Here is a 14,119-nt window from a genome sequence, read left to right as displayed (position 1 = left end):
TCCAGCTGATCGTACACATCACATCCTTCCTTGGTCACTTCCGAAAACTATTTTTGAAAACTATTTTAAAACTTTTGTAGTTCCTTAGTTTGAGTCTCGATTCACACGAATGCTCCTCTTGTTCACGCAAGCCAAGGCTCTGATACCAACTTGAAACATCTAGAAAATCACAACAAATTTTTAACATTTTGAAAACAACACTTCAAATCATAATGTTGACAGAATTATTGTTTCAAAAGTGTTTTTCAATAATCAAAGTGTCCCAAAAATCTGGATAAAATAAAACCGAAGGATGTCCATGATCATTTATTCGCCTTGCCACGGTCCACATAAGTATCTAAAACAAAACTAAAACTATAAGCCAAGACTTACTAACACAAAATAAAATAACAAACAATAGCATACTTACATAACCTTTAGCATGACCGGACCGCCTCATAGGGCCATCAACCTATCTGGACCTTCGGCTTTACTAGATCGGCTCGCAGGCGTTCAGTCTATCCGGATCACCCTAGGTGTCTTGGTCATTAGTATTTGTTGCTCTGCCTCAAACCAATAAACCATAACATATCGATATAAACATCATCAAATAATAAACAAAAAACATAGGGAGTCCTACAAATCTACCGGTCTAATCATATAACCAATTATCCACATATCTCCCTATGGTAGGATACAACAAATCATGATAGCTATTTAATGGGATGGCCTTGGTGTCGTCTACCCATAAGTACTGTGAGGAAAACTCACGTTTCAGTCCGAAAATAGGGTGAATGAATCTCTACTCTGAAAACCGACTCTAAACGACTCCTAATAATCAAAACATTTCGCATTCTAAATTAATATCAATTTCCGAAAAAACCGATAGTCAAAGTTGGTCAATATCAACAAAATCTATCGAGTCAACCCAGCCAATCAACACAGTCAAGTTAACTCAGCCGAGTAGACCCATACCTCGTATGCGGGGTGTACTCACTATCCGAGGAGTTAGGGCTTGAACTATGTACGCACAACATTCCAATTGCTATGACCAACATACATAGCCAGACTTTTTCTTAACGAGTTAAAGGCTTAATACTTAAGCTATCATGACCAAATTGTAGATCCAAGTCCCAAATATCATCCTTTACCATAAAGTTTCAAACCTTATTGTCTTTCATGGCCAATAATTGCTAAATGCTAAAAATCCCACCCTCTTAACCCATTAAGACAATCCAACACATGCATGGAAAACGATTAAGAGCCAAAACCCTATTTTTATGCTTCTAAACCCCTAAAAACATCTGAAAGGAACGCTGGAATGGACTAGATCATGCCATACTAAAAAAAGGTCAAGACTTAGGACCAAAATGCTCATAAATCAAGAACTTAGCTAGATTTAAGGAAATACAAGACAAGTTTAAAAATTTATATTGGAGTTTGTTAAAGAGGTGAAGATCCCAGATCTAAAGCTTCTTCAAGTTTCCAAAGTGCTTCTACTTCCTTCTTTCTCCTTTAAGATCACAATAAACACATACAATGGTCAAGAATGCTCAAACAAGTGGCTACAGTTTGATAAAATCGAATGGAGGTGTTGTAGGTTGATGAGAGATGAGGTTAGAGGCTATAAAGATGATTAAACATGGTCCAAACCCAAAAAATTATGGTTTAAGGATCTTGCACGTATGTGCTATGTACGCAGTGTACGTCCAACGTACTAGACCTACACATGTTAACCCAATGAAAACAACGTACACCCAACATACCAAACCTCGGCCTGATATTACAAAAATCCTACTATGGGCCATTTTTCAATCTTTCTCAAACACAATGGTTAAATACTGTAAGTCTTTATACTTAAGGGTTAAATTGGAAATACTTCATCAACATGATGTTATATTTTCTACGGTTTAGGTGTGACCCACTATATGCAAAATACTTTTGGTGCTAAGCTTCCCAAAGATCAACAAGGGAATCAAACGTATTGTTTTCTATAACAATACAAAGGTATGTAACCCTAATCTTATGATTTTCCATTACAACCTAGGGTTATAGAAGTATGTTGCTTTTAATTTCTTAACATTTAGATCCACTAGAATGCATGTACGTTTAATTGTTAAGAGTGTTTCTGCAAGTACATAATTTGTGTAACGATAAATTCCATCAGTTGTATCAGAGCTTTGTTCTTACAATTGATTGTAGGTTATTTTTAGTGATTATCTAGTTTTTTAAACTGCTAAAATCTGATATTTAATGTGCTAGATATGGTTAAGAACCTAATTTGTATTTGAAGACATAAATATGGAAATATAATTTTTAATTAAAATATAATCAAATTGAATTATCCTTTATGACTTTAATAATACATTTAATTAAATGATTAATTAAAAGACAAATATTTAATGTATAATTTTTTGAAAGTTAATTAATTAAATGTTTAATTCAGATAATTAATATTTAAACCTTGTATTTCAAAAAGTTTTAAAATACACCAGATACATATATAAAATGTTTAAAACTTATACGTATAAATAAAGTTAGTCGGGTCTCTAGTACGCCTCATTCATAAAGTCATACTAGAAGAGAGGTATAATGAAACAACCTATAAAATGACCGTTTAAAGGTTGTCCTTTTCACCCACCGTTTACTTGTGTGGTGGAGGGTCTTTAAACGAATGGACTTGAGATGAAATAATTACATGAAAAGTATAATGCTATAATGTTCTATAACATTCTTTAAAAACTCAATCTAGTTACTTTATGAAAAATGAGAAATGTAAGCTAATCCATGAAGAGGCACATCATTCCCTTTTGAGTCGTTAGTGGAGCGTCTGTGGTTAACCGACACACTAATATGGGACTATAAAGAGGAAATGATGAAACAAATCATGTTTATAATTTTAATTGAGCATGTGTGGTTGACTGGTACATTAACGGGAGATCATAATTTGATTGAGGGTGTTTGAGCGGGTTTTAATGGTTATTCACATCTTAATTGTGATACTTGACATCCCAGTCATAATTGGTAATAGCATAATCTGAGATTAAAACATAACATTGATATTTCAATAAAAATCTCAAGAGTTCTAGGAGTTTCATGTGACTGAAATTCATGAAACATTTCTACCTACCTAAACTAGTTTTTTTATATGACTACGACATCCCTCTTCATATTATGAAATGAAAATATGGATCCTATCCTTAATTTAATATTTTTGGTTAATAATTAAGGAGTAAAATAGACTAACTTAAATTCTCTATTTTCCAATTTCTAGATGTACGATCAATATAGAAAACTGTCTTCCTCATTCTTATAGAAATGCTTTTCCTCTATCTTCTGGAGATTGTCTTCCATATTCAAGTTAAAGTGAAATTGTCTTCCCTTCCTTGGGTAGTGGTGGAACTGCACATCATCCCTTTTCAACTCTCCTGCCTCGTCCTCCTCCTGTGACTCTCTTAATGTCATGTTTTCCTAAAGCTGAAAGATATGAAACTACTCAAGCCCTTTTGGCATGTAAATACCAAGATGTAGACTTTCTGTGTGTGTGTGTGTGCATGTTCTAAAATTGGAATCTTACATTGACAAGTTAGGAAGAATGGATGTCATATTCCTAAAGGAGCAAGCCAGGGATTTGGTTATTTTGTCGTTTCCAAAGTCATATGGTCAGTTCGATGAGAGCTTTCATATGAGGAATCTCAACGTGAACCTAATTGATCTGACCTATATGTTGGTAACTACCAAAGCAGAAATGCCTATAGGACTAAATCTGAAGAGTTCCTTAGACATTGATAATAGTGATAATGGTGATTAAGAAAACATTTCTCTTCCCAATCTAAAGGGATCATCCAAGGTTAAACTGTTTGATTATATGGTAAAGATAATGGTTAGTTCTATGATCATTCCCTATGTTGACCCCAATGAGTTCATATGTTTCTACTGCCAAATGAAGGGACATTGGAAGCGAAGTGAAACACTCCAAATCAGGTATTACTCTTTAGACCCTTGAAATGGAAAATATAGCATAAAACTCCCTTAATACATGGGGCATACTCCAAGAGTACGCATAGCATACTAAAGATGCATGAACGCGGAGGGTGGTCGCTTACGCTTACGCAACACGTACGCAACAGAGGGATAATATCCAAATTCTCCGAATTGATCGAGGGTGTTTGAGCGGTTTTAATGGTTATTCACATCTTAATTGCGATCCTTGACATCCTAGTCATAATTGGTAATAGCGTAATCTAAGATTAAAACATAACATTGATCTTGCCATAAAAATCTCAAGAGTTCTGGGAGTTTCATGAGATTGAAATTTGTGAAACATTTCTACCTACCTAAACTAGTTTTGTGATATGACTACGACATCACTCTTCATATTACGAAATGAAAATATGGATCCTAGCCTTAATTTTATATTTTTGGTTAATAATTAAGGATTAAAATAGATTAACTTGAATTCTCTACTTTCCTATTTCTAGATGTATGATCAGCATAAAAAATTGTCTTCCTCATTCTAATAGAAATGGTTTTCCTCTATCTTCTGGAGATTGTCTTCCACATTCAAGTTAAAGTGAAATTGTCTTCCCTTCCTTGGGTAATGGTGGAACTGCACATCATCCCTGTTCAACTCTCCTGCATCCTCCTCCTCCTATGACTCTCTTAATGTCATGTTTTCATAAAGTTGAAAGATATGAGACTACTCAAGCCCTTTTTGCATGTAAATACCAAGATGTAGACTTTGTGTGTGTGTGTGTGTGCATGTTCTTAAGATGGAATCTTACATTGACAAGTTAGGAAGAATGGATGTCGTATTCCTAAAGGAGCAAGCCAAGGATTTGGTTCTTTTGTCATTTCCAAAGTCATATGGTCAGTTTGTTGAGAGCTTTCATATGAGGAATCTCAACGTGAACCTAATTGATCTGACCTACATGTTGGTAACTACCGAAGCAGAAATGCCTAGAGGATCTAATCCCAAGAGCTCCTTAGACATTGACAATAGTGATATTGGTGATCAAGAAAAGATTTCTCTTCCTAATCTAAAGGGATCAGCCAAGGTTAAACCGTTTGATTGTATGGTAAAGATAATGGTTTGGTCTAAGATCATTCCCTATGTTGACCCCAATGAGTCCATATGTTTCTACTGACAAACGAAGGGAGATTGGAAGCGAAGTAAAACACTCAAAATCAAGTATTACTCTTTAGACCCTTGAAATGGAAAATCTAGCATAAAAGTTCCTTAGTAAATGGGGCATACTCCAGGAGTACGCATAGCAATCTAATGATGCATGAATGCGGAGGGTGGTCGCTTACACAGTGCATATGTATAGGTACGATGGGCGTACGTCACATAGGGATAAAACCTAAACTCTCGGACTTAACACCTATTCAAACATTATTAAGCCTCTTGGACCAAACCCTATTCAGCCTCCATAGCATCATTTCGCCCTTCTACACCAGAGATACCTTGTAAGATTGTTTTTGAGCTTAAGGAGTGTATTTTTATCCATTTTAGAGTTCATTCAAGAAGAAGGAATTGCTAAGCAAACTTGGAGCTTAGTAAATGGGGCATACTCCAGGAGTACGCATAGCTTCAAGAAACTCCATCTAGTTCACCATGAATAACCTATGGATGTATAAAGTCTTGATCTTTCCATCTTATTCATTAGATCTAGCTAGAGTTTTCTATATTGTTCGTTTAGTTGGGTTTGGACCTTCTCTTGAGAGTTGATTAACTCCAGAAATTAAAATGGTTAGATATAAGCTTTATAAACATGCTAGATGCATAAAGGTGCTATCCTGAAGATTATCTAGACTCCATGAATGAGTTTGAAGCTTTATATGAAGTCCTAATGTGAAGAATGAAGTTTTTTAAGTTTCATATAGCATGCAAGGGTATAAAGTTGCCGACTTTATTCCGTAGGACGTATTAATGAGCTCATATCTGATATTAGATGTTAGAACATCGAGTATTAAGCACTTAATGGAAGAAGGTGCTTAATTTGTTTGTATGTTGGGTGTAACTTAGATTATGAAGTGCTTATAGCTCAAGGATTCAGTACGTTGTGTGTACCAGGGTGGTATGCAAGGCGTACGCACCTCAGATGGGCTCGGACTTGTTTTGGGCTTGTAAACCCTTTGGGCGTTAATTAGTCATTAGGCCTGGTCATGTTTTGAGTTAATAGGCCAGCTTATCTATTTTGGGCCATGGTTACTATAGTTAGGCTTTATTGGGCCATGAGGCCCATTAATGATTTTGGACATGGACTTTGGGTCCATTAGTAAAGGAAGACTTTTTGGGTCATTGTGAAAGGACTTACGGTTTGGGTTCTTCAATTGGATTATGTTCATCCCTAACTTTGGGTAATGGTATTATCATTTAGCACGGGTGTTCACGGACTGTTAGGAGAGCAACTTTCAGATTAAGCAGCTAGAGGTGAGTCTCATCACCATACCAATGGGTTGAAGGCACCATGGCCGACCCGTTTTAGGATATATGGTACACTAGTTGATGTAGTGTTATGTGGCATGTTAGTTGGTTATGTGCTAGTAGGTATGCTGGTTGTATATGTGGTATACTTGTATGAAAGACCATGGAAGAGCCCATGGCACTTGGATGTAAGACCATGTGGGGAGTCGATGGCTTTCTTATTAAAGGCCATGGGGGAGCCCATGGCACCTAGATGTAAGACCATCTGGATAGCCCATGGCTTTCCTATTATAGACCATGGGGGAGCCCAGGACACTCAGGTGTAAGACCATGTGGGTAGCCCATGGCATCTTGGAGTAAGACCCTAGGGGAGCCCATGACATCTTTATATGTGTGTATGCATGACTTATACGGTTTATGTAGCTTTTAGAGCTAATACGGATTATGTGATTATGTGGACTGTGTGGAGGTATGTTCTGGGGAACTCACTGAGCATTAGCTTACTATTTGTTGGTTTGTTTCGGATACTTCTGAGCCTAAGGGAAAGAGCAAGGCTTGACAGCGCGACATGCACTCTCTCAGGCATTTTTATAGGAGACTCTGATATTTGATATAAAATTGTTGATATTATGAATTTGAAAACAATTGTTATTGAGATTTAGTGGTTTATTGGAAACAATGTGATTATTTAAAAATGAAAATTTTATTTCGAAAATTGGGTCGTTACAAGTTTATATCAGAGCCTTGGTTTGAGGGATTCGGGCACACTCTCGGGTTTGTTAGGACTGAAACTAAGGCAATGGCAAAACTGTTTTAAAAAAAAATAAAAGTTAAAAACATCTTAAAATGGAAAAGAGGAGAGTGCAATGTGCGTGATCAGCCGAGCCAAGTAAGTAGATCCCCAATATGTTACACATGTTATATTGATATTTAGATTATGATAGTCGGATGGATATTGCTATGTGTATGCTTTTAAAATTGCTAACATTTAGGAGCTTATAGCTTTAGAATGATTGATTTGGCCTTATTTCATGTTCCTTTTCTGGTTGAGGTCCTAGGGTAGAATCTATTATTCGAAAGACTATTTGACATTGTTCTGTGTATAATTTGCATGCATAAAGGCAACTTGTTATGATTGAGTTTTGGTTTGATATGGATGGAGTAAATATTAGGATAACCTAGGATTTTTGTTTTGTAGTAGCCTGCGGCATATGACTTGTTCTGGGACGAATTAGAGTTATCAGTTAGAGCCTTAGGGAAGGTATAGGTAGGTGTGGAAGGTAGTATTGGGTCCGTATTACTGGAAGCACAAGACCTGTACCTGAACCAATGTTACATCAGGAAACTCTAAGGAGAACCGATGTAGGAGGATCCCCTTTTTTGGACATCCTGATCATTACATTTTATGATATTCCATTTCAGTATGGTGGTGACATGATTTGGAGTAGCGGGATCAGGATCAGGATCTGAATCTAGGTTGGGCGATGGTATCAAGCCCATTGATGAGAGGTTGCATGAGCTCATTGCAGCAGAGGTTACGACGGGCATCCTTGATGCTGCCCTAGTGATTTTTGGGACGGTCAAGGAAGGGATGATGGAGATCATGGAGGGAAGGCTCCGGGCATTCACATCCGAGATTGTTGCGGGCTAGGTCAGAGCCCGAACTCACTTGTTTTAGGAGTTCAAGGCGTGCAGTTAAACGAAATTCTTTGGGGTTAGGGATGCCATAGTTAGTAGACGCAGGGTGGTGGACATAGAGAATGCCCAACACAAAATTTCTTTCTCTGATACATCAAAGGTGGGTTTTTCTTCATGAATGTTGAGGGATCAAGCCCAGGATTGGTGGGGTGAGGTAACTAGCCAGGTGGTAGCAGCCGATGTGGCTAAGATGACATGGGCATAGTTTGTCAGGCATTTTGATTTGGAGTTTACACCACCCATTGAGGTGCAACGACTAGTGAGGGAGTTTTATGATCTCCAGCTGACCACCGAGACCTTGGCGGAGATCACAGCCAAGTTTTGGGAACGAGCATTGTTGATCCCATAGTTTGCTACAAATGATGATATGAGGAGGACGAGGTATCATTCCATGTTGAAGGATGATATCGGGGAGTTTGTGAGCTTTACAGGGTGCAAGAACCTAAATTAGATGGTGGAGAAGGCCCATGAGCGGGAGATGGAGTTGGATCTCCACAACAAGCGAAAGCCCGAGTAGACACAGACAGCAGTAGGTCAAGCTAAAAAGCCTAAGACCTCAGATTCTTCCAGTAGGGGCCAGTAGGGTCATGCCTGGTGTGCCAAGTGCGGTAAACCGCACAGTGGTGCTTGTCAGACGTCAGGCTCGGGATGCTACGCATGTGGCCCGTCAAGCTATGTGATCAGGGAATGCCCCAAGAAGGTCTTGATTTTTTTTTCACTGCAACTTAACCGGCCACAAATGGGTCAATTGTATAAGGTTTCATGGAGCAGAGTTAGTGGTGCGCCTGAACCCACCACAATGAGGTTTATTGATGGTCGCCCTTCTACAGTAGATGCTCTAACGGTGAAGAGTCGCACATTTCAATTGACTAATGAGGAGGCTCGGGTAACGCTAGACGTTGTGGCTGGTACGATTGTTTGTATTGATAATGTGTATAAATGTGCTCATGCATACGAACCTTTTTGGTCAATGGTATGTCGGCTCACATTCTATTCGACTCGGATGCTACCCGATTGTTTGTATTTCTTGTGCTTAGCATGAAGTTATTGGATAAGGTGTCTAAGTCCATAACTATATTTGGTATATACTTGACCCAACCCGGTATGGTCCATTTGGGTTGCACTTCACCGGAACAATTTGTATGGATAGAATTTTGAGAAGAGTATATTTATGATTTACTAATATATTAAAAGTTATAATATATTAATATGAAATCACATTATTTAGTTAGTATTGATCAAGAATTAATTTGGTAATCAAAAGAGACTAGTTAAATATGGATTCTAATAGTATACGCTAATGGAATATTTAGGATGGGCTAAGCTTGCATGGAAGTCCATGGATAGTTCATGGAGCTTTTGACCCATGTATCCTAGGTATGTGAAACATCATGGGTATTAGGGTTTACATGCAAGTAAACCTAATCCTCCATACTATATAAATGTGTTACTAGCTCTAGAATTCGACACTAGTGTGTGAGACTTAAATCATAGACGATTTTGTGAGCTTAATATCTCTTTCAAGAACTTCCAAATTGTTGTGGTGATTTGTGATTCCACTTGAGGTATTCACATTATTGGTGCTAGGCTCTTAAAGCTCCAAGCAATCAACTACAAGAAAAGGTATGTAATTTTATCTAGTTCTTATTATACAGGTACCTACAATTGCATGTTAGGTAGGGAAATGCATTGGAAATCAATTTTTCATGTATAATATAGAAAACATAGTCCTGAAGCATTTACGGTTGTATGTGCACCTTAAGGTTGTTAGGATCCGCAAAACCTTTCAGAAGTTTTAGGATACATTGGGGACTTTGGAATCTTCACTTGAGGTTGAGATTGCGGATGACCGAACTGTGAGTGTTGCGATGGTGTATTAGGATTGTGCCCTGAATGTGCTTGGGAGGAGGTTTCGTGTTAATCTAGTTCCAATACCATTGCGAGGGCAGAAGGTGATCGTCAGGATGGACTGGTTGGGCGCCAATGGTTCTATGATCGATTGCGAGCGCCAGCTTGTTAGAGTTCGAACCCCAAGTGGGGAGAACGGGTTATTCATGGATAGAGGGTATCGCAGGGGCCAACCCCCTGTTCAACTTCGAGAGCTAAGAGATGGCTTCATTAAGGTTGTTTGGGATTTTTGGCTTATATTGCAGACACGAGGGTTAAGACCGTGACGGATTTTGGTAGTTTATCGTTTATACAGGAATTCTAGGATGTCTTTTCCGAGGAATTACCTGGAGTGCCTTCGGAGAGGCAGGTGGTGTTTCGCATTGATGTGGTGCTTTGTACCTCCCCGATAGCCAAGGCACAATACCGGCTAGCTCCGCCAGAGATGCAAGAGCTATCTACGCAGCTTCAGAAACTACTGGAACGAGGATTTATTCATTCGAGTAGTTACTCGTGAGGAGTACGAATCCTGTTTGTGAAAAAGAAGGATGGCCATACAGGATGTGTATTGAGTATCGATAGCTAAACAAGCTAACAGTGAAAAACCGTTATCTGCTCCCGAGGATAGACGATTTGTTCGATCAGCTGTAGGGTGCATCTTGGTTTTCCAAGATTGATATTCGGTCGGGGTACCATCACATGAGAATTAGGAAAGAGGATGTACCAAAGACAACCTTTAGGAATTGGTACGGACATTATGAGTTTGTGGTGATGCCATTCGGACTCACCAATGACCCAGCAATGTTCATGGATCTCATGAACAGGGTGTGTAGACCGATGATAGATTGGTCGGTGATCATTTTTTATTGTTGATATCCTGGTCTATTCTAAGACCAAGGAGCAGCATAAGTAGCATCCAAGGGAGGTATTGGAGACACTGAGAACATAAAGGCTCTTTGCCAAGTTCTCAAAGTGTGATTTCTAGTTGCGAGATGTGCAGTTTTTGGGTGACATCATCATCCAGGAGGGTATTTAGGTGGATCCAGCCAAGGTTGAGGCAATGATGCGGTGGGAGGTTCCGAAGAATGCATCTGATATTCGTAGCTTCTTGGGTCTAATGGGGTACTATCGTAGATTCAACCAGGATTTCTCCAAGATTGCAATGCCTTTGACCCACCTGAACAAGAAGAGTGTGACATTTTGATGAGTCCTGGATCAGCAATTGGCTTTCGAGACCTTGAGACAGAGGTTATGTGAGGCTCCAATTCTTGTACTACCTGAGGGGTTGGATAATTTGGTAGTGTACTGTAATTCATTGATCTCAGGGTTAGGCGCTATACTGATACAGAGAGGGCATGTGATATCATATGCATCAAGGAAATTGAACCCTCACAAGGCAAACTACCCCACTCACGACCTGGAATTAGGGGTAGTGGTGTTTTCCCTCAAGATTTGGAGGCAGTATGTATATGGAGTTCGCTGCAACATTTTCAATGCCTATAAAAGTTTGAAGTATTTGACGGATCAGCAGAATAAAAACATGTGACATAGGAGGTGGTTGGATGTACTGAAATATTATGACAATAGGATCTTACACCATCCTGGGAAGGCTAGCGTGGTGGCTGATGCTTTGAGCCGCAAGCAGGCGGGTTCTTCGATTGGGAATGTTTTTTACAGGATGACGATGATCTCTCCATTGTTCGATATGATCAAGGAGGCTCGGTTGGGGTGTTTGAAGAAAGAGAACATGAAGATAGAGCGGATTCAGGGTCAGATTCCCTTATTTGTTCGGGATAGTCGAGGTCTTCTCACATAGTATGGTCGGGTGTGGGTACCGGTAACCGGGGGTGTGAGACAGAAGATCCTGGAGGAGTCACACATATCCAAGTTCTCTATTCACCCGGGGGCCACAAATATGTATGGGGATCTGAGGTTGAATTATTGGTGGCCCTGCATGAAGTGGGAGATTACATGATTCGTGGAGCGGTGATTGACCTGCAGGAAGGTCAAGCTCGAACATCGGAGGCCTTACGACAAGGAACATCTGTCACTTATTCCTATGTGGAAATGGGAACAGATCACCATGTACTTCATCAAAAAGTTACCGAGGACAATGAGGGGTGTGGATGCCATATGTGTTATTGTGGATAGGTTGACGAATAGTGTCCACTTTATTCTGATCCTCGAGGCAATCTCTATTGGCAAATTATCGAATATTTATGTGCGAGAGGTGGTGGTTAGGCATGTGGTGCCAGTTTCGGTGTTCTGTAACCGGGATGTCCGATTTATATCTAGATTTTAGAAGGAAGTTCAACGAAGAAGTGGGCACTCAATTACATTTTAGCACGACTTTCCACCCCCAGAAAGATGGCCAAAGTGAGAGGACGATCCAGACACTGTAGGATATGCTTCGAACATGTGTATTGGACATCGGAGGGAGTTGGGATGCATACCTCCCACTAGCATAGTTTTCATATAACAATAGTTATCATGCTAGTATCGACTGACCCCCGTTCGAGATGTTGTATGGTCGGAGGTGTAAGATCCCTGTTTGTTGGGGCGAGGTTGGACATTGAGTCATGAGGAGCACCAAGGTGGTGCTCAGGACTACCAAGTTGATTCAACAGGTACATGACTGCCTGCAAGTCGCTCAGAGCCGTCAGATCAACTATCGTGAACAACACCGATCGGATCTTGAGTTTCAGGTGGGGGACTTTGTTTTGCTAAAGGTGTTGCCATGGAAGGGAGTTATCATGTTTCGGAAGAGTGGAAAGTTAGGGCACCAATACGTTGTTCCATTTAGGATTTATGCTCGGGTGGGCAAGCTGGCTTACCGTTTGGATCTTTCGGACGAGCTTAGCAATATTCACAACACCTTCCATATGTCTCAGCTTCAGAAGTGTTTCACTGACGATGCCGCACTTAATTCATTGGACGACATTCAGGTTGATGAGAGCCTGAGCTACATTGAGAGATCCATTGCAGTTTTGGATAGGAACACTAAGGTTCTTCGTACAAAGGAGGTGAAGCTGGTGAAAGTGCAATAGTAGCACCGAAGAGGCTCTGAATGGACATGGGAGCCGGAGGACAAGATGCAGGAGCATTACCTCAATCTATTTCACTCTATGAACTTTGAGGAAAAAGTCTAGTCCAAGTGGGAGAGAGTTGTAAGACTCTAAATTTGGTATTACTCTTTAGACCCTTGAAATGAAAAAGATGGCATAAAAGGTCCCTTAGTACGCGGGACGTACTCCAAGAGTACATCTAGCGTACTAAGGATACATGAACGTGGAAGGTGGCCACATACACAGGGCGTAGCGACAGAGAGCCAAACACCTAACTCTCAGACTAGACACCTGTTTAAACACCCTTATACACCAGAGACACCTTGTGAGATTGTTTTTAAGGAGAGAATTTGTGGCCATTTTAGAGTTCATTCAAGAAGAAGGACTTGTTAACCAAGCTTGGAGTTGCATTGGGCTTCAAGAATCTGCATCTAGTTCACGTTGACGAGCCTCTGGAGGTATAATGTCTTGATCATGTCATCTTATTCATTAGAGCTAGCTAGGGTTTTCTATATTGTCCCTTTAGTTGGTTTAGAACCTTCTCTTGATAGCTGAGCAACTCCATAGACTGAAATGGTTAGATCTGAGCTTTATAAGCATGCCAGATGCATAAAGGTGCTAGCTTGAAGAGTATCTAGACTCCATGCATGAGTTTGAAGCTTTATATGAATTCCTAATGCGAAGAATGAAGTTTTTTAAGTTCCATATACCATGCAAGAGCATAAAGTTGCCAACTTTAATAACTCAATCTAGTTACTTTATGAAAAATGTGAAATGTAGGCAAATCCATGAAGAAGCACATCATTGCTTTATGAGTCGTTAGTGGAGTGTGTGTGGCTGACCGACAGACTAATATGGGACAATAAAGATGAAATGATGAAACAAATAACATTTATAATTGTTGATAGAGCATGTGTGGTTAACCTATACATCGACGAGACATCATAAATTGATCGAGGGTGTTTGAGAGGATTTCATGGTTATACACATCTTAATTGTGATCCTTGACATCCCAGTCATAAATGGTAATATCATAGTATTATATTAAAACATAAAATTT

The 14,119-nt window shown here is 39.5% G+C and overlaps 1 protein-coding gene across 1 annotated transcript; it reads left to right on the top strand.

Moving 5' to 3' along the window:
* The first annotated feature begins 12,573 nt into the window (after positions 1–12,573).
* On the top strand, positions 12,574–13,041 carry LOC145007505 (uncharacterized). Its single transcript, XM_078966432.1, has one exon. The coding sequence runs from the start codon at positions 12,574–12,576 to the stop codon at positions 13,039–13,041; it is 468 nt and encodes a 155-aa protein (XP_078822558.1).
* Positions 13,042–14,119: the final 1,078 nt, after the last annotated feature.

Source organism: Lactuca saligna, chromosome 7, assembly GCF_052625555.1.
Source record: "Lactuca saligna cultivar CGN05327 chromosome 7, ASM5262555v1, whole genome shotgun sequence".
Taxonomy (NCBI): Eukaryota; Viridiplantae; Streptophyta; class Magnoliopsida; order Asterales; family Asteraceae; genus Lactuca; species Lactuca saligna.
Note: the sequence above shows the minus strand (reverse complement) of the source record. Positions and strands in the feature narration are given on the sequence as shown.

What these genes read in the sequence shown, in the direction of transcription:
- LOC145007505 (XM_078966432.1), top strand. Translation starts at nt 12,574, where the DNA reads ATGAGGAGCACCAAGGTGGTGCTCAGGACTACCAAGTTGATTCAACAG.